Source organism: Phytophthora infestans, genomic scaffold (genome assembly GCF_000142945.1).
Source record: "Phytophthora infestans T30-4 supercont1.19 genomic scaffold, whole genome shotgun sequence".
Lineage (NCBI taxonomy): Eukaryota > Oomycota > Peronosporomycetes > Peronosporales > Peronosporaceae > Phytophthora > Phytophthora infestans.
This window is the reverse complement of record NW_003303740.1, coordinates 672,390-697,142: the sequence shown is the minus strand read 5'-3', so window position 1 is coordinate 697,142 and position 24,753 is coordinate 672,390. Positions and strand designations below refer to the sequence as shown.

Sequence of the window (24,753 nt, the reverse complement as noted above, 5' to 3'; positions counted from 1 at the left end):
GACAAAGGCATTGCTGGCATTTTGGGGGCGCAATCGCCTGCACGCTTGGCCGGCCATCATCGGCCCCGACACCGAGCCCCAACAGCTTATGCTCGTGAGGCGGCCCGTGCTTGCCACGCCGTTGGGCCTCGAGGATTCTTTTTACCGAGACCAACGCCCTCGTCACCATTCTCGGATTCGGCCAATCACGCCGAGATTCTCATTTTCAGCCAACCATACACCGGAGACAGTGGTTGCCACGATCTTTCGGCCAATTGCTGTGCCGGTTCAAGGCGCGTGCATCTATCGACCGACAGCTGGGCTTTTGCCCTGGTGCTGTCACCTCGCGACAGCAACCGACCCACACTCTCCTACAGCAATTGCACTTTGGAGCGCCTCAGTCTGCAATTGTCAAAGCTACGGCAAGTTCACGCCCCGCGTTTCATTAATTAGCACCCAGCGATCCAAGCCAAGCATGGCACCCGCTCACACCCAGAGCTTGCCCACGTGGGCTCCCATCCAGGCACTTCCCAGCGTGACCAAGCCGGGAGCTCCCGCTTTCGACGACGAAGACCCGTTGTACCTATCGGGCGAGGAAACCGACTCTGACTCGGAGCGCGGCAGCGACACTCTCAGCCGGGAAGACCAGCAACTCATGGCCAGCTTCATCCGCCTGCAGAACGAGCAACGTAAGCAGGTTTGCCCCGCTATCACGCGCACCACGCCCGTGCTGATCCCCACACAGACGCGCAAGTACGTCGCCACATCCACCAAGAGGTGGCTCTGGGACGAAGACGAGGAGGAAGACGACAGCGACCAGTGCCCGTGCTGCAATCACCACGGCGTGGAGCGCCGGTCAGCCTCCCTCCCGGTCGTCGCCGTCGCTGAAACCGTCGCTGAGGCTACAGAAGCCTCAGCTCTCAGCGATCTCATGTTCGACCTCGAGCTCTAGGCTCGCCCCCCAATAGAAATTATGTATGTAGAGCTCATCTACTATAAAAAGAGAAGTGCTGTGCAAGTACAAGTACAAGTACATGTAGTAATAAGCAGAATGAATGCCAACACCTTACTGTACCACCACTTAATAATACAAGCTCAATTTGACCTCGCCGACTCAAGTCATGCTCCCACAGGCATTTACTTCACACAATACGGTTGCTGGCAGCACATCCCTCCTCCTAACAGTTATTAAAGCAGGCAGGCAGTAGTTTACCGGTGCTGGAGTTCAAGCTGACCGCTACACGTGAAAGCATGAAGCCTGGAATCTTGCGTCGCTGGAGATCCTCGTGCGGGATCTGCGACGCTCAGCGACATTGCTGGACGCTGCCATAATCCGCGGAATGCGCTCGTAATCTGCGTCGATCGGATCATGCTCCTCGAGCAATGCTCCAGTCTGGAACTCTGCAATCAGAGACGATACCGGTACCGGTATCGAAAGATTTGAATGCGGCAAGACTCTTGCCGGTCACCGGCCCCGCTTTGACCGAGTTTGCGCAATGGTGCACTGACGTACGCTGGTAAACATCAACGCTGTCTGGCACCGGACTCCAGACTGGAGAGCGCGGAACCTGCGGCGGATTACCCCCGCGTCAAGGAACAAAGACGATAAAAAGGTGAATTCAGGAGCCATCCCGCGATCTGCGCGTATCAACTCCCATGAACTTCATGAACTTCATGATGAAGTTCATGATCAACCGATCCTGTTCGTGCTCAAGCCCGCTCAGCCACAGGACCCCTGTCCTCGCGATGTAAGCATGGACTCGCCATCACTGATGCTCGTGCTGTCGACGCGACACCCTTGTCCGTCCGTCGGTTGCTGCGAGCTGCATCATGCAGTGCATGATGCACTGCATGGGAAGGCGTGAGGCGCCCGCAGTCACTGCGGCAGTGCGGGCGCTCTTTCCTACAGTAACTGGTTCAGCAAACGAACTCTTCTTTCTACCAATCAAAACCCATGTCTACCGCTTGTGCCATAAGTTGTGGCTCAAAGTGTCAGGCGCAGAGGGTGTAGCGAAGCCCCCGCTGGCAGTGACGCCACCCCCGATCCGGGAGAGAACGATGGAGCAACTTGTCGCCGCTACACTCGGCATCGCATTCGCAGTCATCATCGCGTTATTCGCTCACTCCCGTTGGCGTTCTCCCTCTTCCACGGAAACCGACAGCAGCGACGACGAAACGTCTGGACCGATCGGTGTCAATGTCGTGGCTGATCATGACGAGCACGACTCCCTTCTACCCAACCTAGCCGGTGTACTACGATCGCCATGGCAAAGTGTGTCCAGAAAACCAAAGGAGCAGCCCAAGATGACGCGTTTGGCTCGAAAGGGATCGCCCTCCATGTCGCTGCCTCTTCGTAAGAAGAAGAAGAAACCTGCTGAAGTACCCGTCAAGAAGATCCATGTACCATATTTCTTCCCACTTCTGGATGAGACGGCAGAGTGGTGGCAAACGCAACTGCCTACTATGGGCGAGCCTCAACCCACACCAGAGCAGGAGCCTGAAACAAGTCGAAAGAGTCATCCTGACGAGGACGAAGTGCTCGCTAGCAACCGGAGTAACGGGAATACACAGGATCCTAGTAAGAATTTAGTGCGGGCAGATCATTCTGCCGAACCAAAGCTAGCAAACTCCGCTCAGGGATGAATGTAGACAACGAATGCAACAGCGAAAGATGGGAGGTCGACTCGTACAGATAGATGAATAATAGCACGCTACAGTAGATTATGAGGATTCTTCTTGTAAGATACTCGCTGTCGTTCCTTGGACATGGATACACGCAACTCCCTGCACATGTATACTGAAAATTTGCATGCGGAGAGCTTGCGTCCAGGAGTTCGATCAAGCCGGATTAAAAAAGCCCGCGACGAACGTGCACCGCAGGCTGCTTGAGCAAAATACGGAACCGAAGTAGCAATAGAGAGCTTAAGTTTCTGGAATAACGCAAGGCTTGGAATAGCGATTATTTGGATAAAATCTGAATAAATGACGGATAGATTACCGATTGATATTTCCAAAAATTGATTCCAGTGGAATAACGCGACCCTCGCTATTCCACTGGAATATATTTCTATTTCTAGACGAAGAAAATTCTTATTCCAAAGCTTGAGCTATTCCAGAAGCTAAAGCTCTCTAATTTCATGGGCAGGGATTGACGGTACATGTACTTACGACAAATGGTACTAAGCTTACATGTATCGTGGTTCTAATTAAAAGTTTTAATTAGTACCACGATAGTAGTTTAGCGAGTAAAGACAACTTGTACTACTACAGCAGCTATTTCATCAGCCCCTGAGCGGCTAGTTATAGCTTACAACTATCTATTTACCAGCTGCTTATAAACAACGCATTTGAGGATTGGACAGCAGAATCAAGCCATCTTGCTACAACTCAGAATCTTTTTTTTGTCGTGTGTATTTTCTATGATACTGTAACCGTGAAGTTCGCCCGTGAAATTGGTCACACGTTGGAACGGTTCGTCGCACAGGACCGCTTTATAGGCTTGTACACCAGTCGTTTCGGCTGCCCTAATGAGGGGTCAATTTGTCTTTTATTAGGCAAGCCTTTGGAGATTGTCTGTCTGCATTTGGTGCATTTTCCTCGGCCCGGATAATTTAGATAGTTAGAATTTTAGGTGATTGACAATATTATAAGTCCAGTAGTATAGTACTACGACAATAGTTTTGCTTCTCCTCATCTTGCTAATATTTTCTAAAGAATTATTATAATAGTCTCATGATCAGGGATTAATAGTAGAATGATTTTAAAAAATAATTTTCGCTACACTACTTTACGAGACCAGTATTTCCGTTTTTTTAACTAATACTCGCCAGGTATCCCGAAGTGTTGATGTGTCATTCCTTCATGTAACCAGGGGTACACTTGGGCTACGTTCCCCGTTACATTTCGTTTCGGTTTACGGACAAATCAGAATGAGGAAGTGTACGTCACAAACTCTCATTCTCAAAGTCGAAGGACATCGACTTGGCTGCGAGAACGCGGGGGAGGCTTACTTCACAGTTAGAGCCTCGCTCAGCGCGTAAGCACTCTTCTTTTTGGCCTCCACCTCGGCCTTTAGCATGCCCCGTGGCACTGCAATGAGCGGTGCGGAAGCACACTCCAAGATGCAAGCCAAGAGCACTAATCCGCGCGGCAATAGCTCTGCACTCCAGGAGGCTACTAAGGTGGCATCGGAGGCGATTGGTTCATCTGGTGACGCGGCTGCAAGCAAGTGCGCAAGCAAATGCCGCAGTCCGTCAGCTCGGTATCTCCAGACATCCGACCGAGCCGCAGTTCGTTTAACAATGAGTTCGGTTCGGGTAGTGAGGACGAGGCCGAGTCCGGGAGCAATCTCAATGCTCCCGTGCGCTCCGTGGGAGGGCACACTCCAGTGCTCAGCGAGCACGTCGACGACAGCGTGCGCTCACTCGCTAGTGATCACGGTGCTCGCAGTCCCAGGACGTATGTGCGCTCTGTGAGTCCTGCCATCAAGGCTAAGGGCCCTCCCAAAGCTGGCGACGACGACAAGGAGAAATCTCCCAAACATCTCTCGCTCGCCGAGGGTCTTGCGCGTACTAGGGCTACCAAGGCCACAGCCGAACACGCCAATCTCTCTAAGAAGAGCACGGCTTCGAAGTCTCCATTCGGTGAGGAGAAGGAGACTGGTTACTCTTATTGGAACCTCTTTGGCTCCTCGGATGAAGAGGAGGGTGCCATCCATGAGTCCCGGGAGATCACGAACAATCTCGACCAGCAACAGGAGGACTTCTAAACTACCCCACGCATGCGTGGGAGTCCGGTGGTGACTCTTGTCAACCAGGGAGCTGCCATCAACTCAAGAGGTTTATTGGCCTCCCGAGGATAGCTTTTAAGTTGATCTCATTCTGGAGATTATCGTCACTTCTCGTGGGCTTGTCGGTGGCCACACTTCTACGGGCATTTACGAACGTGACCTGGTCTAGAAGGAGCAGTTGTTCGCCGACAACTTGGAAACGGTCCGGTGCGTGCTCCTCGCACCACACCGAGCCCCTCTTAGAGACTTCACGACTTGTCGTAAGTAGCCTAAGAGCCGGGGTAGTATCTACCCTCTTTGGGGGTACCCCTGGGTTCTTCCTGAGAGCTATCTCAACTGGAGCTCGTGTGAGGACATGTTCTGAGCGTGGGTTGAGTCTTTCAAGTACTCACCCTCGGAGTTACGGGAACTCCATGAAGATGAGCTGCTGTCTTGAATCCTGGACCAGCGTGATCTTCGTGTCCGGTTCGCCCACTTGGTCAGCAAGCGCATGCTGCCAAGGAACGTTCTGGAGCGCGCGGCTTCTAGCGCTCACGATGAGCGCGGGTACGTAGTGTCGTCAACGTCCATAACCCGTTTGGGCAAAAAGCCCCGGACTACTTACGAAGCTGCCGCCGCTTCTGTTCCCAGATTGCGACAGCCTTCGGACAGTGTACCAGGATCCGTTCAATCCGGGTCTGCGAGTCAACAACCCTCTGCGAATCATGGCTCCGCTTAAGACGTTCAATGTAGAACGTCGGGTGCATCGTCATTGACTTAGGCAGGTCGATGGTGTATGACGCACCATGCCTAGCCAGGACTGCGAACGGTTCAATGAAGCGGTGCTTCAGCTTGCTGCTGCCGACAGAGCTGGCGGTGTCTAGCGGTAGGTTCCCCGTGTCTAATAACACGAATTTACCCACCTTAAACACAGCTCAGTTTCCTCTTCCGTGTCTGTCAGAGTACTCCTTCTGTCTGTCCTGGGCCGCTGCCATGGCATCGCGGACCCTGCTGATCACACTCAGCTTGGTACCCACAAAGATTTCCACTTGTTTCTGCAGCGAAACCGGTATCACATCTGAAACATGGAAGGAAAGTGCTTTCCGAGCCTCTCCCCCACTTATGATAGAGGATGCCGCGTATTCTCGAAGAGTGAGAGGCACTCTGGGGTGACGGAAACCATTCAAGTAGAGCAGCGTGAAACCCGTGGACGCATGCATCGCGTTGTTGAACGCAAACGCAGCTACTGGAAGCTGCGTCGACCACCTTCCGCGCACACACTGTGCAGAGTGTCCCCGAGCACTCGATTGACGCGCTCCGGCTGGCCGTCTGTCTGCGGATGGACTATAGTGAGCATCTGCAGACGAGTTCCGAGTAAATGAAGCAGCCTTTTCCAGAACGCAGCCGTGAACCGCGGGCCTTGGTCCGATGCAATCATTTCCAAGTGACCGTGATAGCGGAACACGCCATTGACGAGCAACCTCGTGGTCTGTTCTCCTGTGACGGTGACGGGTACTGCAGCAAGATGCATCATCTTGGTGGAAGATGTACCATCTTGCTCAGACGACACACGAACACCAAAATCCCGGTGCTGTCGTGTCCGTCGGCAGGAAGCCCAAAAATGAAGTCAAGACTCATTGACTTCTAGCTGCCAGCCGGAACGGGCAGGTTCTTTAACAGTCCTGCGGGTTTGACCCGCTGTCATGTTTGACATGGCTTCACGTATCGTGCAACCCACTTGTACATGTGGGTTCACTAGAAGGCCTGAGAGACCGACATGAAGGTCTTCTCGCGACTCAAGTAGCCGCTGGAGGGCGCACCGTGCGCCTCCGCGAGGATGACGAGCTTCTGATCCTCGTCGTTGGGTACGCTAACCTCTGAAGGTAAATTAGGCTCCACCCGGTAATAGAGAAGGCCTTTCTTCAACTCATTTTGGTGGATCCGGATGCGTCGCAGCGTAAGCCAGTCAGACCTCGCATTCGCTCCTACTTGGAACTTGACGATAGGCGCGACAGCCTCATCGTCCCGATACGCCACGCGTATCCGATCATATAGATCCGCTGTCACCCGTGTGGTGTGGGCCAACTCGTAGTCTAAACGCCGATAGAGGGCGTCCGCAAGCACGTTGAGCTTGCCCGACTTGTACTCGACGCAAAAGTTGTACTCCGCGAAGAAGGACAGCCACCTCGCCATCCGTTGAGAGAGGTGAGGCGAATTCGTCGCCGTCCGCAAGGATGCGTGGTCTGTGTAGATTACAAAGGGGAACTATACGAGTGCATACCTTATTGCCAGGAGCTCCTTGTCGTGGACAGGTTGGCTCCGCTCGGCGGCTTTGCACTGCCTGGTCTGGAACGAGATGACTCGTTCATGTCCAGTTGCATCAGCCAGCAGCAATGCACAAATGATTGCGTAGTCGGAGGCATTGTAGTCGACGCTGAACGGCTTTGTCTCGTCCGGCAGAGCCAGGCCAGGAGCCGCTTAAAGACTGGCCTTGATGTTGTCAAATTCATTCTGGTACTCTCGCTCCCAGCGCCAGTCGATGTCCTTCTGAAGGAGGCCCGTCAAGGACTTAGCGAGGCCCGCGTACCCTACGCTGTACTTGTGTAGGTAGTTCGCCAAGCCCAACCACTTTCGAAGATCCTCCTGAGATCAGGGCGTCGGCCATGCTGCAATATACTTGACCTTGTCTGGATCAGCCCGAACGCCCACGTTGCGGACGAAGCAACCGAGAACCTTGATCTTTGGTGACGCGAAGACACAACTGTTGATGTAAGCGTAGGGCTTTTTCGCTCGCATCACGTCCAACACCCGACAACGGTGCCCCAAATGTACCTCTATGGCCATCTTGCCTCCCTCGGAACGGCTATGAGCGAAGATGTAGTCGAAGTACGCTCGTACAAAGGCACTCAATCGCCTGACCAGTTGCGTCACCAGGCAGTTGAATGTCGCCGGGCCGTTAGACAAGCCCTGTGGCATGACGATCCACTCCCAAAGTATGCCGCTTGAAGTGCTCTCCCCGGTGAGCGGGATGTCGCTCTCGCGCATCAGGACCTGGATGTATTCGTCTACCAAATCCAACGCACTGTACAGAGCGCATCCGGCCATGTTGTTCAACAACACATCCTTTCGAGGGATTGGTGTCTGGGCCGGCACCGTCGTGTTGTTCAGCTTGTTATAAGCGTGAGCTAGACGCCACTTCCCGTTCGGCTTCCGAACGCAGAAAGCTGGCGTCGAGTGTGGTAGCTTTGACTCCCGCACCATGTCTGTCTTCGCTTTCGCAGCGAGGAAGGCGTCGATGACCTCGCACCGTTCGCGTGGAAGAGGCCATTGTCTCGTGACACAGTTCTTTGTACCAGGCACGAGATAGATCTCATGCCGTACGCCTCGATTCGGTGGGAATTGGGTCGGTGGGTGTTTGTTCGCCACGTCCGCATACTCTGTCACCTAAGGATACACCGGATCCTTGGGGTTATAAGGGTCGCAGAATCCAAGCGCGTCTGATGCTGCTTGATCAACGCTTCTAGGACGTCCTCGTCCATGACAGAGGAGGTGTTCAGCTCCTCCCGAGTGGCCTCTGGTCCTATGAGCACCATCTCGGCAATCTCCCCAGCCTTGAGGCTGCTGGCCAGGAAAGACCCAGCTGTCATTTTCCCGAGGTTCAGTATCTCTGCAACCTCTGGCAACGATTCCAAGTGGACACCCGATGCCTTGACGGGTACATACGATCTCGCCATCGAAGATGTGATAGCACTCTTCCACCGGCCGTGTCGGAGGAGCCCGGGCCCTGGATTCCGAGTCGCTAAAAGTGACGTCGATCTGAACGATGTTCATATCCGACTTTCGGCGGCGGCGGCGTCGTCGTCGGCGACGTGACGTGGAGCTTTGTTACCCACGTCTGGCGATTTCGTGCTGGAGACATCCCAGGCACGCGAGGCCTCGTGTGGTACTTTGTTACCCAAACAGGAAGCGCATCTGGCGTCCCCCGCTTCAGTTATGGTCTGGGCGACCTCGTGTGGCACTGTATTACCCACACAGGAAGCGTATCCGACGTCTCCCGCTTTATTTAAGGTTTGGGCGACCTCGTATGGAGCTCTGTTACCCACCTTGGACACGCTATTGCCAGCGTTCGTGACAGCTGCAGCTGTCTGCGAAACTATGTTACCCGCTTGTGTGACCTAAGCGACACACTTGGCCAGCGCCTCCTAGCGACGCCAACTTCGAAGCTTCCACGGAGTCGCCCAATGCGTCGACGACTCTCAAGCAGCTGCTGAATGCTTCGGTACCCTGGCAGCCCTTGCGGGTGCCCTAGGTCCTGACAGAGGTGGGAACATGACCCATCAATGCTCTCTCGGACTTCGCAGGGCGGCTGGCTCCGATTGGCTTACCTCGCCAATCCAGCCAGGGATCGTGCTTCTGGAGCCAGGGTACACCCATGATCCAATCACAGGAATCCATGTCGAGACAGAAAACTGTTCTGGCCTGTCGAAGTCTTCGAACTTGATGGACAAATTTATTTGGATGTTAGGGATAGTGACGACCTTCCCATCGGCCAGTCGCACTGACACCGTCCCGTTGCATTTTCTTTCTCTCAGAGCATTGGACAACTTGTTGCTATTACGAGCCGCCGTCCGAAATTCTTTGACGCCCAGAATTGATCAATATTGTAAAGGGATAATCGTAATACCGTACACATCCGTGTGCTAAAAGCAGCCCACCGCTGCCCTTCGCCAATTCGATAGTGCAAAAACTATCAGAGGCTAAGTCCCCGTGGAGCGCGCCACCCGCGCACCACTTACGAAGACTTAGTTTCTCCCTAGTAGAGCACGTTTCCCCTACTGGTCTCCGGCGTTCCCCTGTCCCCGAGATCCTGGCTTCTGCCAGCGACCCTTGAGAACGTGCTTGGGGTAAGTTCGCCTGCGGTGTCTCTCCGTGGGATAGTCACGCTTGAAGTGACTCAGCTTCTCGCAGCCGAAGCAGCGAATGTCGCGCTGTTCGGCGGACCCGAGCTCAATGGGAACTGGTCCGGTGGGGTTGGCCCGACCGGGATTCAGTACAAAATTTCCTGGCCACACTGAGGCCGGCGTACGCGCCTGGTGATGGCTGTCACTTCTAGCCACTTGAATCGTCTCTTCCAGGGTACTTGACGGCACCCAGAACAGCTGAGTGCGCGCCGGGCATGTGAAGGCCGTCCATGAACACAGTCACCTTGATGTGCTCGCTGAGTGGGGTTCCCACTAGGGACGCCGTGAGGTCCCGCATCGCTTGGATGTACTCGTGCAGCCCGCGCCTTCCTTGCTGACATGAGAGCAAGCGCGAACACTGCCGGTACACGTAGCTCGCCGGGAGGAACGCGGCTCGAAGCTGCTCGCATACTTGAGCCCAGGATGTGAATCATCCAGGCGATGTCGCCTCCCGCGTGTACACCCAACTCTTAGCACGCCCGCTAAGGTTGGAGAGTGCAAAAGCAACACGACGTTGCTCGGTCGAGATCAGAGCCGCGTCCATCGCGAGCTCTACCTCTCGGACCCAGAAGTGAACCTTCTCTCGGACCCAGAAGTGATCTTCCACCTTCCTTCCCTTCATACGGCTTCACCTTCAGCCGTATTGACTTCGTGCATGGCGGACTTGCTTCCGCCGCCGGAGCCTGTAGGTACCCCGCATATGTGCGACGAGCCCTCGCTCGTAGGCGTCAAGCGCATTGACGCGCTCGAGCTGGTCGGCCGGTGTTGACGCCACCAGGCTCTGCAAGGCCTTCATCCCGAAAATTCCAGCTCTGTTTCAAACCGACTCGACCTGTGAGTCGCTCAGATGGGATAATTTGTACATATCCATAGCGACGAACTTCAGAGAGGTTCAGGTAGTCTACCCGCGTTGGCGTGGACTGACTACAAGTGCTACTCAGTGTGACGGGGCCACGCAGCGCCTTGCGCTAGAGGAAGTTGGCTTCCGAGAGTATACAAACCCCCAGTGAACGTCAGTTCACAGGTCCCTTTTTGCCTAAGGGAGCGAATTGACCGATTTAAGGTAAGTAATAAATTGAATGTTTTGATAGGTAGGCAAAGCTTGAGTTAAATATACAAACTATAAGTCACCTTTAGTAAAGCTATGTCATCAGCCAATAGTTGCCCTCTGACGGCCCTGGTACCATGTACCAGGTATCCCAAAGTGTTGACGTATCACACTTGGGGCTACGTACCCCGTTAAATCCCCCCCCCCTTGTCAATATGATAGGATCTTATCCATCGTAGTCAATCTGTACTTTTGAACAAGGTCCACGGCCAACGAAAACGAGGGGGAGCAGTGTATGCAACGTGAATGCGATTACATGAGGCATGCATTTCGCTGTCAGTAAGTATAGGCTGCTACCTCACAAACCGCTGGATTGATTCTCTATCCGACCAAATGTGGACTTTGACCGAAATTCCGCTGGAAATATCATGTAGAACACGCAGAGAGGGGTGTCCTATATTATACCTGACTGAATCATTGTTGCGAAAATAAAATACGTAGGTCAAACCGAGCCGGATACGCACTAAAACTCGCGGCACACAAGCTAAACTAAACCAATTCCTCTCGTTAGCTAGTGACCAGCATATTGTCATTATTGAAACTTGCTCAATGCGGAACCTTGGCAGAAGGTGGCTAAACCCTCTTTGAGAAGTCAGGGGGGGCAAATGTTGCCCAAATAGGTAGCCAGGTGCTTCAATTATCTAGTTAGCTTGTATTACCCCACCTGCATACCTATTGAAGGACGCTAATCGCGATCAAAGACCGACCGTAATGAGTGTACACCCTGGCGGCGTTTGGGGTCTAATGAGGTAGCGTGAGACTGCCAGAGCGAGGAGGATGTCGGCTTGAAAATTAGACCAAATGCTAATTCATCTTTTGCGTACTCAATCTTGAAGCGTGCACTGTAGAACAAGATTGATTCCAGAACCAGGGTCTTTCACGTTATGAGGATACCACTGACGAGGCCGTCTACGCTGATGCACACGCTACGACGGAGGCACTCATTACCAATCGCGAAAGGGTTCATATAGTGGATGACGATAGAGATGTAAGCCCTGCTGTTACTTGTGAAAGGATCAACAGCAGCAACCCGAAATCCAAGCATCGACAGAAGGGGGTAGCGAACCGCATGTGGGGTGTGGCATTAAAAACCGAAGGGCTCGACGAATCTCAAACAAAACTGGAAAGAAAGGTGTCGGTAACGGATATGGCGGACGGGGTGCTAACATGCTGATGATGCTCCCACGAGCTCAAGCCTCTTTGCCTCGGGCCTCGGGCGAGAAATAAGGGTACATATTCCTACCTCGTCTAGACGCCACAGACACCGTTTACAGACAGATCTGTCACTGCGCCACAGAATCGGGGTACGAAGCGTGGTAGCTCGATATATAGCGACGTTACGCCGCTGAATCGCAGGGAGCGCAGGATGTGCAGCCCGCGGCGGACAAGTTTCCGGTGCCGAAACAAAACGAGAATATGGAATGCCTCAACGTGAGGCAGTAGGAACTTGCGACCAGACCATTTGACGGGAGAGAGCTCTTCGCCGAACTTTAGTTCACCTTTTTAGAGTAGGACAAAAGGCAAGTAGCGCTCTTTCAGTCCGCGTGTGGATTATACTGACCAAATGACGTGAGTTGATCTATTGGGACACATATCTATTTGAAGCGGTCAAGTGAATTCAGCAATTGAGGCCTGGAGGTCTTAACTACCGAGCTTACAGTATATTAAAGACGCGTTTATGACATACAGCACGGGCCATGAGACGTTTCACCGCTTCAAAAACCGTTATGGCCGGAGCACCACGTGATCTGGTCGAAAGCAAGTGGAGGAGGAGGAGACAGCCTATCAACATAATTCAGTCGATATTTTGGAAATATTAGAATGACATAGTTGTAGTATGGACATATAAAATTTTTGTGGATTGATCGGACCAACTTGTCCGAGCCGGAAACAAAAATGTTTGAAGCGCGCTCATTGGCTTAAAGTGTAGCTTCGATACATTCGATAGGCCCATCGCTATTGTAATACTTGCTGTTACAATCATCGTGTCCGAACTATGCTGCTTTTCAACCATACCGGACAAAATATTGACCGTCGAATTTTGGTGATAATACGACTTGGTAATAGACAGGTTTCGAAACGCGTTTGCACATCCCTCACCTTCACATTTTTGTTTAGGACAACAATCTACCTAACCCTCCTAGTCAAATTCTGGTGGAGCTCGCATATGTGGATTCCGCACCTCTACCCTTACACCAACCATTCGCTCATCGAACACTGTACTGTATGCACCATCACACTGTTAAGAGTTTCAATGGCGTAGACACCGAAGCGCAAGAATTTCTCGGAAGCTGGGGGCGTGATGCTGCTCAAGCAAGCTCTCGTAGAGGAGCCCTACTCTCAAGAGCATGGCAAGGTAATGGAGAAGATACTAATCTTAGATCCACCTTGGTAGCAGCATAGCTACACGACAAACTTACCAACACCCAGGTTCACGATGTCGTGCAACTGCCGCGGGTATTAAAGCCGGTAGAGCTTGATAGCTAGAGCCTCCTCACTAACGCATATATCACCTTCTGTTATGATGGTAGCTGATAGGGCAAATAGATGCACAAGCAGCCTAATCCCATTAGCATCAAAGCGGAAATCTTAGATACAGTTGATGTAGCCGTAGGTAGCCGTACGTCTGGTATTAAAGGTCGTTCAGGGCTGTCAGAGAGGCCAGCATCATGCATTGCGAGCCAGGTATCCTCCTCCCCAATCGCAGCCAAAAGCACCGGAAGCTCAAGAGCTTCAACTTGGGTGAGCTGGATTAATTATACGCCCCCCCCCCACGGCGTTGACCGCGCCCGTCGCCGCAGCTACTGCCGCCACACTTGTTAACGTTGGGCTTGATTTTTTCTGTGAGTTTTTAAGAGTTTCAAGCCAGCCGATTTAGCAAATTTATGCTCTGAATGTTGATTCTAATATTTCGAAATGTCTTTGCAGCCATATCTTCACATTTAGTCGACTGAGGAAGGTAATGCCCACCTCGAAGTCTTACTATTGTATCATAAAATTTGCATTAATAGGCGTAGATTGATGTCCTCTTTATTAAAGCCATCAAAATACCGACTATACACTTAAGCGGCTCCTATACTACATGGCTCGCTGGCAAACACGACTCTTAATGTGTTGCAATGTTTACATGTCTCTTATTGCCAACGATCAAGAAGCCAGGGTACCGAAATATGAATACACCACACAGCTTATTTTTGTATTGGATAGAAACAGCTTTAGTACTTTAATATATAAAGTGGTTTTTACCACAATTCAAATCAAGACTTTGAAAATCGTACAAGTACTGTACACGGTAAATACCTTTGTTAAGGGAGACATTATGTTACATGGTACCATGGTCGTCAGAGGCCAACCATTGGCCGATGACATAGCTTTACTACAGATGACTTATAGCTTGCATATTTAGCTGAAGCTTAGTATACCTACATATACATTCAGCTAGCTGCTTACCTTGAACTGGTTACTGCTCACTAAGAGTTTGTATGCTCTCGGAAGTCGACTTCGTCGAGCGCAAGGTGCTGTGAGACCCCGTCACATGCCGAGTAGCATCTAGCATGCTTCAGCTTTGCCATACAGCAAGAAAATACGGCGAAATCAGCCGCTTCATGAGCACGATAGGAAGAAATATAGAAATTGCCGTCTAATAATTTTATATTACCTTCGTTTAGTCAGGGCTTTTACCTAAGGGCTTTTGCCTAAAGGAGCGAAGTTAATATGAAGTTATTAGACGTCAATTTCTATATTTCTATCTATATCACTGATATTTTGTAAGCTCTCGGAAGTCAAAAATCCTCTATGCTGTGTGACGCTTATTAATTTATCTTAGTAATATTTTTGAAGTGTTTTTATTCGTACTATTTTGTGCAGACAGCTTGGCCGAGTGGTTAAGGCGATGGACTTGAAATCCATTGGGGTAACCCGCGTGAGTTCAAACCTCACAGCTGTCGAAAACATTTTACGATTTGGATAAACATAAACGGTCGGTTGTGTTTCTGTAACTAACTTTTTTGGAAAAATAAAAGCTCCGTTTTTGCAGTTTTCTTATTCGGATAGTATGTCCTGACACAGCGCTGCAGGGTGTAGCGAGGCTTGCAACATGAATAATTGTTTTATCGGATAGTGTACGCTGCACGTATGACATCCCAATGTTGTTACACAGCGAGCGTTCAGCCAGGGCTCAACAATTTTTATACGCAAGCGCAATACAGGCGTTTGCGAAATGTGTACAGTATTGCGCAGCAATTATCTCGTTGACCCTGCAGAAATATATCGAGCAGTGGTAGAACATTTGCAATCAGCTGATTCTAGCGCTCGACTTTGTTTATCTTGTTATTAATATGCTTATCTTCATACCGGTAGCGAAAGAAAAATGAACGCTGGAAATGAGTATGTACTTTGCTTTGACGTGTCGTTCGTTACATTGGGTAACTATCGAGCTTGCCCAGTGATACGTTGCTGGAGACGTTCGCTTATGCCACTTTTGGGTGGCGCCCATTAGCCCCTGCTGGTGAGGCGATGTAAAGTGGAGAACGCTTTACTTTTCGAGGGCTGATGCGAAGTCAACAGCCGATTTAGAATTTATTTTTGTTCTATACCTAAGTGGAGCGCCTCGACACAATTAAAGAAAATCCGATACGTGTTGTATCTATGATAGCTCAAAGTCGACACCATTGCGTCACTTGGTTAAGGTATCATGCAAGTCAAAGGCCAACTTCCACAAGCTTACGTTCGATCTCGAGCTTATGGGCGTCGAGTCTACATGGGCTGGGAAACCAACGAGCTCTTGTCAAAAGAGGAGAAACAGACGCAGACGGAATTGGATCTGGTTTCTGCCGGGATGACGCGCTTTGTGACACCTCGACTCGTTTTGGGTAACGAAGAGGGTGCAAACACACCTTTCGCTAAAGCGTTTGCCGATCTTTGCCGCCTTTTGCGATCACCAGCATGGACGTCGCCACTATTGGTAGTTTATGGCCACGACCCCGATAAACGTCGAGGCGAACTCGAGCGCAGAATTCGAGAGGACGAGGCGTCCGAGACTATCGATGGTCAACTACGAGTATACTTTGACACCGTGTTAGCCCCGTTAATCCAGGAGCGCGAGACGACTCTTGTTAACACGATTCACGAGTGCGTGCAGCAGGAAATGCAGACGCAACAACTAGTCCTTCAAGACCAGCGACAACGTATTACGCAACTCTTAGAACAAATTGAGGGATGGGAGAAGCAGGTGGCACATCTGAAAGGTAAAGTCGATCGTCGAGTGGCCGAGAACAACGCTCTACGCAAGGAGCAGTACAGACAACTGCTAATGCTGCGAGATATCATGAGCAAACAGGGAACAGAACCGGGTGCTTTATCGACGTTGAACGATGCTATCGCTACAGTTTTAGTCGGAAAGCAACAGACACCCACCCCAGACAACATACAGAATAACGAGCAGGATCAAGCTAGAAACTCTGGACGTGTATGGTCGGCTAATGCTAACACGCATCGAGAGAAGGAGAAATGGGAGCAACGTGCACGAGAGGCTGCAGCTGAGTGTCAACAGCTTCGAGATAAAGTTGCTTCTTTGACGCAGGAGAACTTGCGGTATCGCGCTAATGAGTCCACACCTTGGTTCTTAAAACCAGAGAATGCCATCGCAGAACGACGAAGGATTACAGACGCAGTGCGTTCGTATCAAGGCAGTTGGGATGAGATCGGTGATTCTCTTGTGGAGTTTTTGAGTAATGATATTCTGTGGGCAGCAGTGGAGCAAAGTGCTCGTCGTGGTGGCAAGCGACGCAACGCACGAGGCCTTGAGGCAGTCATGACACAGCTTGATAATAAGACAAAGATTATTTCTATTGAGGGAGAAAATGTAGAGGAGCAAGACGAAGATCCACGTGCTCGTCAACTCGGTAGAAGGCAGTCGTCAGAGATTGGGCGTTTAATCCCGTGTAGAGCGTGCATTGGCGTTGGATACATCCATACGGATGGAGAAGACGGTGTGAACGACGCAGACTCGTATCTGCGTAAAACCCTCGAGCAGGTTCTGGATCTAAAGACTCAATTGGAGAAGGCGAACACCACCACGTTGGCATTAGAAGGGAAGCTTCAGCTGTCTACGATGCATGTTGTAGAGCTACAGGAGAAGATCCAAGTAGCAGAGTTAGTCAAGTCCAGTGCAGTGGATAGTTGTCTTCAAACGGACTTGGACGAAGAGGAAGGGATTGACGTTGATGAGATCATACGCTCAGCTTACGGTCAAGATAATTCAACCTCCGATAGACCCCGCTTTGCGTCGCGTCAACATCGACGTAATGTGCAATACGATAACTTGATTGTCGAGTTAAAGAGTACCCTCGCTGTCAAGGACGAAGGGTTAGTGGAGAGCAGACAAGCGCTCGACGTAGCACAGGAACGAACGGTGACTTTGCAGCGTGCGCTTCAGAAAGAAAAAGACACTCACGCGCAAGAGCTGGCGATGCTGAAAACCTCGCTGGCTTTCTCGTTGAAGACTCGAAATACTAAGATCGAAGAGCGACAAGCTGCAGTGAAACTTTTGATGAAAAAACTCGCCATGAACTCGCCCGTAAAGGAAGTTAATCTCCTTCCTACAACCGACGAGTCTAAAAGCGAAGAAGACGACAGTGAAGCTGATAAGGTCGACAACGCTAAGCAGCCGGAACCGAGCGAACAAGATGCTGATCGAAGCGAAGTCAAGAGGATGGAAACATTAGTGGAACGCTATGCTAACGACATTATTCGAGTGCGAAAAGAGCATGAAACGCAGCAAGAAATACTGAAAAGGGCCGAAGCAGAGATCACCGAGGAAGACGAGAAACGCAGTCGCACCAACAGTATTTGTCAAGGCAGTCTGGTTGTCAGTTTGGCGTCACATCCTCGGGACTTGTTCAAGGCCCTTTCAACCGCACAAACAGACAACTTAAAGCAGCGTAGGGCATCCCAACGCGCATCCGCTCTTCAGACCGATCGCTTGTTAACGTTGACAACCCATTTAGGACACATGTCGGAGGAGCTCTGTACTTTGCGGAAACGAAATCTAGCCGAGGTCGAATTCTGGAAACTGGAATGTGAAAAACTCCAGAATACCAACAAAGCGCTAGAAGCGGCGCAGCAGATTTACCAAAAGCAACTGCTAGACGCACGTAATGACAAACAAACCGACGACTCGACTGGAGTCTGCTCGATCTGTGAGAAACACAAGAAGAGACTGATGCAGATCTCCAACGAACTTTTGAACCAATCGAAGCTTTCCCAGACCGACCCAGAGGTTGAGGTACCACTTCCGTCAACGCTAACTGAAGCAGAACGTAAACATGTCAGCAATGCGTTATTGGACTTGGAGACTATCTACACAGGGATGACTGCTACCAAGCAACAATTAGCACGCGACTTGGTAGCTGCGCATCTTGGAACCGTGCTCAGTCCACGGAATAGACGTACGACGATTGCCAATTCGAAATTGGAAGCGAAAGATACAAAATTCAGCAGCGAAAATACTGGAAACGGAGCAAGTTCGCCGGTAGCGACTCGAAGTGCTCCGAACTCTCCCAGGAAAAGTTTTAACAGTACAAAACGCTCCAAGTCTAGCTGCCACTTGAAAACGACTGGAGCTGTTGATAACAAGATCAAATCAAGCCAGACGAGAGGCATTCAAGAGACTACAAATGAAGCCACCGCTGAAGATGCTGTTAGCAACGACGTCACGACCGTAATCGAGATTCCTTCGATTAATATTCAAAGGAAAAAGCTGGTACAAGAGGTTTTAAAAGGTGGTGATATTGTACCAACCAAGAAAGGGACAGAAATGCCCGAGATCGACCCTGTGCTGGCAGAAAATCATGACTCCGAGAGCGGTAACAATGCCGATATAAAAGCGGAGTATCCTGCTTTGCACACTTCTAATGACACACCTTTCGAAGAGCACGAAAGTCGAGATGTGTCTGTAAGTGACGATGAAGAACTTTCGGATCTCAGCGAGGAAGAGCTGTCGTTATTGGATAGTTCTGCGGATATCGAGAGCGACCCGGAGGTGATTCAACAGCTGCGAGTGCTGATCAACCAAAGCTCTGCAGCGAAGGAACAGTACGCTATTAGAAACTGGCAGGTATTGGTATTCCGAGTGCTTTGCATGTCCAGTGAACAGCGATTCGACCAGGTATGTATGAGCCTCGAACGTAGTAATGCTGTACTAAAGTCTTTACCATCAGCTAAAACGCAGAGCCGACAGACGAGCAAAGACACAGCGTGACGGAACTCTGTCTCCTACCAACTACAAGATCAATACACTGTGTCACTTCATGAAGCGGATCGTTCGTCAACACAGACGCGCTCTGGAGGGTGCCATATCGGCTCAGGTTCTTTCACAAAATGAGCTAAAAAAGGCCCAAGCGCATGTACGTTCTTCGAACTTCCCTTCCGTATGTTTGGACTAGAACTGACGACACTCTTGTCGCTCTGTAGCTGCTGCACGGTGTATCAATGCTTCTTGAAAACTTAAGTCGAAAAGGAAAGCCACATATTGAGCTTAGCGCGTTGCTGTACCCGACGCAGGGTGGCTCTCCTCGCCGAAGCCCAACCACCAATCGCCCTCTCTATCCGTACGCAAAAGTTCACATGAGCCATATACCGCAAACTCAGCAGATCCCGACCTCAACTTTCCCAGCGCTAGTCAGTCCATTGATGGATCAAGAGCGACGCAATCGATCCGAGTACACTGGTGGAACATCCCCGCAAAGCTCATTACCAGACGAAGGCTTTCAAAGCCCGGTAAGCTCCGGTTAACTCCTGATGCTTAAAATCCTAGCTTAATGACTCCGTTCATGTGTCCTGTGATCGACGTAGCAACGACTCACGAAATCTGCGGGACCACGTCCATTCAATTTAGTTCACTCATCAATTTGCGCACTCCGGGGATCCATGCCACTCCCCGACTCAACTCGTACGTGGAGTACCAAAGCGTCAGGAGGAAACGTAGCCACGGCCACGAAATTTGTTCAACAGCGACCAGTAAGACCACATTCATCTCCAGCTGGTCCTCGGTTCATGTCTCCTCGCGCACATGACTTGATGTCGCCGGCTTCCTCACTTCATAACACATATGCAGATAAATAACACTTAACATGGCTCATAAATAAAAAAAAAAATAGGACATTTATTTTCCCTTTCAAAATTGCCAAAAAAAACTAAAGGACTTCGGTTTACCAGGTTTCAGCCGTGTTTGGTTTCCAGCCAGTTAAATTACCAGCTAAAATCCGCACACAGAACAAGTAGTACAGCAATGCACACACAAAAACTAATTACCGTTGTGGTCGAGTGAATTCTGGATCGTATAGCAGATCAAGAGAAACAAGTTCGATTGCACCATGCGCCGCTCACGGTCAAGTACAAAGGCAAGTTGGTGTAGAGTCGTAATGCCAAGCTTCCTTCTGAGTAGAACACTCATTGCGATGAAAGAAAGGAGCTCCATGATCCCGTAAATGGCGATGTTGCCAATCATTTGCGCGAGAGTGTTGCGATCCAGTTCACGTATCTGCGGGTAAAAGACTCGGTTCGGAAGTTGGAACATTGCTATCGTATACGAACCTACATACAATTAGCAGTTAGATTAGTATCGAATATGCGGCAGCAAGGTGGGTGACTAGCTCACTGTAGATGAACGGGATGATAACTTCCGTGAACTCGATAAGGATTATAAACTCGGTTGTGAACAAAACTTGCGCGGTTCTTTGCACATACTCCATTCGTTGCTTCGTGCTGAAGAGTGATCGAAGAGGCTTGTTGTAGGTTTGAGGCTTGAAGGGGGCCACGGTTGCAGCAGTCACAAAGGTAGCAGACGGTAGCTTTGGTAATATAGAAGCAGTAGGAAATATATGATGACTGGACTGAAAATTCATCTCGACTGCTGGATCAAGATTTCGAATTCTAGAGGGGCGACTACTAGGACCCGGTGAGCGAACGGAGAACAACCGCAGAGCCGAGTCTGCTCTCAACTGGGCGTCCTCTTCAAGCATTTTCAAAGCTACCTTCATAAAACTCGCCGTCTTTAACGGATGCTTAGGTGGGATTTTGTTAAGCAGAGCCGTGATGTCAGCTAAGAAATCATTCACGTCCTTGATTGATATCCACGCAAGGACAAAGTCCACTAGCGTCAGAGCCATCGTCGTACTGATCGACGTCGCGTTCTGCATTGAACTAGCCACGTACAGCGCGTTGAAAACCTCAATGTTGAGGATCACAGCTTGTGGCTTCAAGTCGTCTTTCGTTCCGAGAAAAAAGCTAATCCAGTTTTTCGTTGCAATTTTGATAATAGGAAGTAGCAGAACGTAAATTGTCTGTACAGTCGAGCTCACGGATCGAAAGCCGTATAGATACGCCGGGTAGATGAACGTTAACACCAACGCAACAGCGCCGGCACTGGGGAGAGCAGAGATGCAGATTGTTCGTATGAAGGTGAAGTCCAAGCTTGGCACTGTAAGGTGGAGCTGTTCGAGAATTGCACGAGTCATGAGCGAGATCGTCAGGTAGTTTCTGCCCCAGAACAAGTAGTTTGCTCGAGATCCTTCCTCGGTGGGAGCGAGAGGAACGCAATCGATCAACGTCAGGATTATGAGGCACGGGAATGGACCCATGATGACAAATATACTGGCGCGGCAAACGGAGGTGGAGCTCGAGTATTCGGATAGAAATTTCATACGAGAGACCGAGTAGCTGCCATGGAGTTCCACTTGAAGATTCACCCACACATCATACACGCCTCGACAGAAGCGCTGCAGACCTCGCATTGTAAATCCTCGTCTACGCGATGTGATAATACACCGAAGGTTTCACTCGTCACAATTATTGGTGAGCTATTTTTTTTAGAGAGTTTCAGTAGCGTACTTTTCTAAATAAGGCAGCCAAGTGCGTCACCCCATGTAACACTATATTTGAGAGCAAGATACGAGAAACTCGCGTTTTTCTATCATTTTAAAGGGGACAGTAGAAAACTGTCTGATAGCATTAGTACTCTCGTTTCATCGCCGATATTCTTAAACACCGAGTCGGTATAGTCGTCCCGACTGATCCCAACTTTGATCAAAATAGCTCGGATGTACTCAATGAACAGAAGCACATACTACACTAGTAGTAACGTTATGTACAATGATACGTACTCAACCGCGCGGTACTGATCGTTCGCCGTATTATAACAGAACGAGGTTTCAGTCTTGGTTGCTATGTGCGTCTCTTGTAGTTTTTTTTTTATTTAAATGGCGTTTCATTCCCATCATGGAATCAGTTGAACATTTGGAGGAAGAAGGCATGCCCGCCACTGGAGCACAACTCTCAAGCGTCAGCCAGCTTCAAGATACTGCAAGATTGCTAGAGCAGCCTCGGACCACCCGTCGTGCATCTGAGGTGCAAGCTCCGAAAAGGATAATACTATCAGAGCAACAACTAACCAGTAGTTTGGGACGAGAGATCTTCCCACCACTCTCGCTTCCAGTCGTGTCAGCGTCTTTAACTGTACTCGATCTCTCATTCAACCAACTAGACGACGATTTCTGGGAGCATTGGACAACTGACATACGAGAAACAGCGTGGCCTGCATTGACAAAATTGAATCTGGCCAACAACCTGTACGTTTGTGTAAAACATGGACTAAATTGCGTGCGGGAGATTTTATGTATCGTTTTCTGTTTAGATTCACAGCGCGAGGGCTTGAAGCTATTGCAGCTTTTATTAAACGATGCACCAGCCTCACAGAGCTCGATTTATCGCTCAATGCATTGTGCGACCAGACTTCATCTTCCAACTGCATTCATTCACTCATACAAGTTCTTGATCATCAAGACCGGGAACGCTTGCAAGTACTTGACATGTCTTGCACTGGTTTCACAGACTCGGCTATCTCACAGCTAGCTCAAGCCAATTTCGCCAAATACATCACCAAGTTGTATCTCCGCTCGAACGCCTTGACAGACGAAGCAGCCATTACACTTGGAAATGTGCTGCCGAGGATGAAGCTTGAGGTTCTCTCATTAGCAGGAAATACGATTGGAGACTGTGGTGCCACCAGTTTAGCTTTCGTACTGGATCAGACACCAGCACTGCATACACTTGACCTTGAGACAAACCAGGTATGGCAATATACGAGTAACTTGGGTGTTTTTTAACGATAGACTTACGAAGCACTGCCACAGATCGAACAAGCTGGAATAAGTTCATTCTTACACGCGATAAACGGATTGTCGGCTCCTTTTCCACTACGCTATCTCCATCTTGGAGGTAAATATGATACTGCACTCGAGCATCTTCACACGAAGCTGCATGAGAAAATTATCGAAACGCAGCTTACATTTGGCGAGTCGAATGCATCAATCCTCAACTTTAATGGAGCAAAGGTCAAGCGCGATGTCCTGCTGAAGTGCTGTCTAACTGATCGATATGTCCATATCGTGACACAAACACTCCGAACGTCACCCAACTGGCAGCATCTGGAACAACTCAATTTGAGTGGGAACGAGATTGGAGAAAGAGGCGCGTACGACGTTGGTTTGTTCCTAGCGTTGCAGCCGCCACTTAAAGCGCTTAATTTGTCCAACAACGTCATCACAGGTACGAGTAAACACTCATGACTTGAAGTGTGAAGAGGAGATTTGTAACTCGGAGTGCTGCGAATTGGTCAGACAAAGCAATTGTTGGTTTATCCGAAGGTCTTGAGTGGAATGCGAAGCTTCAGGAGTTGCAACTAGACCACAACCAGATCACTGGCAATGGAGCCAAACAACTGTACTTGAAGGCGTTTAAAGCCAACCAGCAGCGTCGAATTAATCTTAGCGTCGGGAATCCACTTACACCCGAGTGTAGGACCATGCTGGCTGCTATCTCACAAGCATATGATCTTCGGAAGCGCTTCATTAACGAGTTTGCAGATCAAGAAAAGATCGATCTAAGTGGACGGGCGTTGCGACAGTATGGCGCCTCTGCTGTTGTTGAGGAGCTCACAGCAACGACGAGCTCTAAGTGCCGCTCTCTCGATCTCTCGAAGAACGGTCTTGGTGACGAAGGAGCTCACGCTGCTGCGATTCTATTGCGAACGTATCCGCGTCTCGAGGAGCTCGATCTAAGCTTTAACGATATTGGAAATGAAGGCGCCTTCGAGCTAGCCGACGCACTTGTAGGAAATTCCACGTTGCTGTCGTTTTCGCTACATTCGGTGGTCGACGGGTCCCAGTTGAAGCCGAAACTACAGGAAAAAGGACTGTGTAAACTCGCACATGCCTTACAAAACCATAAAACATTGCAGAAACTGGATTTGAGGAACAATTCTACCTCCCCGACCGTGATTCGAGCTTATGTGGACATGTTGCAAGCCAACCAAAGGATTCAAAAGTTTAACGGGACCAGTTCAGCAGTTTTCTTATCGAGATATGAGACGAGTTGATTAGAATATTAAAACATTCGTTATAGTACTATAAGCTGAGGATTGAGATTCCATGCTATGTATGGCGCAATAAATATAGTTGTTGATCACCGAATTGGTCACTTTATAAGATGGTGAACTATCACCTAGTGTTGGCACCGTGGCCTTTATATTTCGGCCAATCGCTGGCCGGAACGTGGTTTCGCCAGGGAGTTTCGGCCATTCGGCCACGGAAAGGCCAAATGAGTTTCGGCCAAATCGTCCCCAGCCTCACATAAAGTTTAGACTCTGATCAGAGAGAGAGCGAGAGCAATAACTACGTCGTTATCATGGCTGGTGGAGGCCGTCCAGCGTGTCGGGAGGCCAGACACTTCACACACCTCAAAGAACTCGGTGAGGCAGGAGGGGGCTACTCGTTTCGAAAGTGCAGCTTCTGCAGAGCTGCGTTCAGTAACAACGTAACCACCACCTCGCCGAAGGCGATCATTGGCAGAGCGCGCAACTATGTCAATCACCTAGCCAA

At 50.0% G+C, this 24,753-nt stretch overlaps 5 protein-coding genes across 5 annotated transcripts; 4 read left to right on the top strand and 1 right to left on the bottom strand.

Moving 5' to 3' along the window:
* Positions 1-400: 400 nt before the first annotated feature.
* On the top strand, positions 401-998 carry PITG_11007 (uncharacterized protein; the record flags this gene model as incomplete). Its single annotated transcript, XM_002901751.1, has 1 exon — positions 401-998. One exon carries the CDS (start codon positions 455-457, stop codon positions 929-931), a length of 477 nt encoding a protein of 158 aa, XP_002901797.1.
* Positions 999-1,818: 820 nt separating this feature from the next.
* Positions 1,819-3,271, top strand: PITG_11006 (uncharacterized protein; the record flags this gene model as incomplete). Its single annotated transcript, XM_002901750.1, has 2 exons — positions 1,819-2,557; positions 3,222-3,271. 2 exons carry the CDS (start codon positions 1,819-1,821, stop codon positions 3,269-3,271), a joined length of 789 nt encoding a protein of 262 aa, XP_002901796.1.
* A 12,382-nt stretch (positions 3,272-15,653) lies between these two features.
* Positions 15,654-18,210, top strand: PITG_11005 (uncharacterized protein; the record flags this gene model as incomplete). The annotated part of the gene is made up of 3 exons (XM_002901749.1): positions 15,654-17,393; positions 17,526-18,154; positions 18,201-18,210. 3 exons carry the CDS (start codon positions 15,654-15,656, stop codon positions 18,208-18,210), a joined length of 2,379 nt encoding a protein of 792 aa, XP_002901795.1.
* A 1,910-nt stretch (positions 18,211-20,120) lies between these two features.
* Positions 20,121-21,690, bottom strand: PITG_11004 (uncharacterized protein; the record flags this gene model as incomplete). Its single annotated transcript, XM_002901748.1, has 2 exons — positions 20,121-20,395; positions 20,994-21,690. 2 exons carry the CDS (start codon positions 21,607-21,609, stop codon positions 20,121-20,123), a joined length of 891 nt encoding a protein of 296 aa, XP_002901794.1.
* A 436-nt stretch (positions 21,691-22,126) lies between these two features.
* On the top strand, positions 22,127-24,251 carry PITG_11003 (uncharacterized protein; the record flags this gene model as incomplete). The annotated part of the gene is made up of 4 exons (XM_002901747.1): positions 22,127-22,443; positions 22,509-22,944; positions 23,008-23,422; positions 23,494-24,251. The coding sequence occupies 4 exons, from the start codon at positions 22,127-22,129 to the stop codon at positions 24,249-24,251; spliced, it is 1,926 nt and encodes a 641-aa protein (XP_002901793.1).
* Positions 24,252-24,753: the final 502 nt, after the last annotated feature.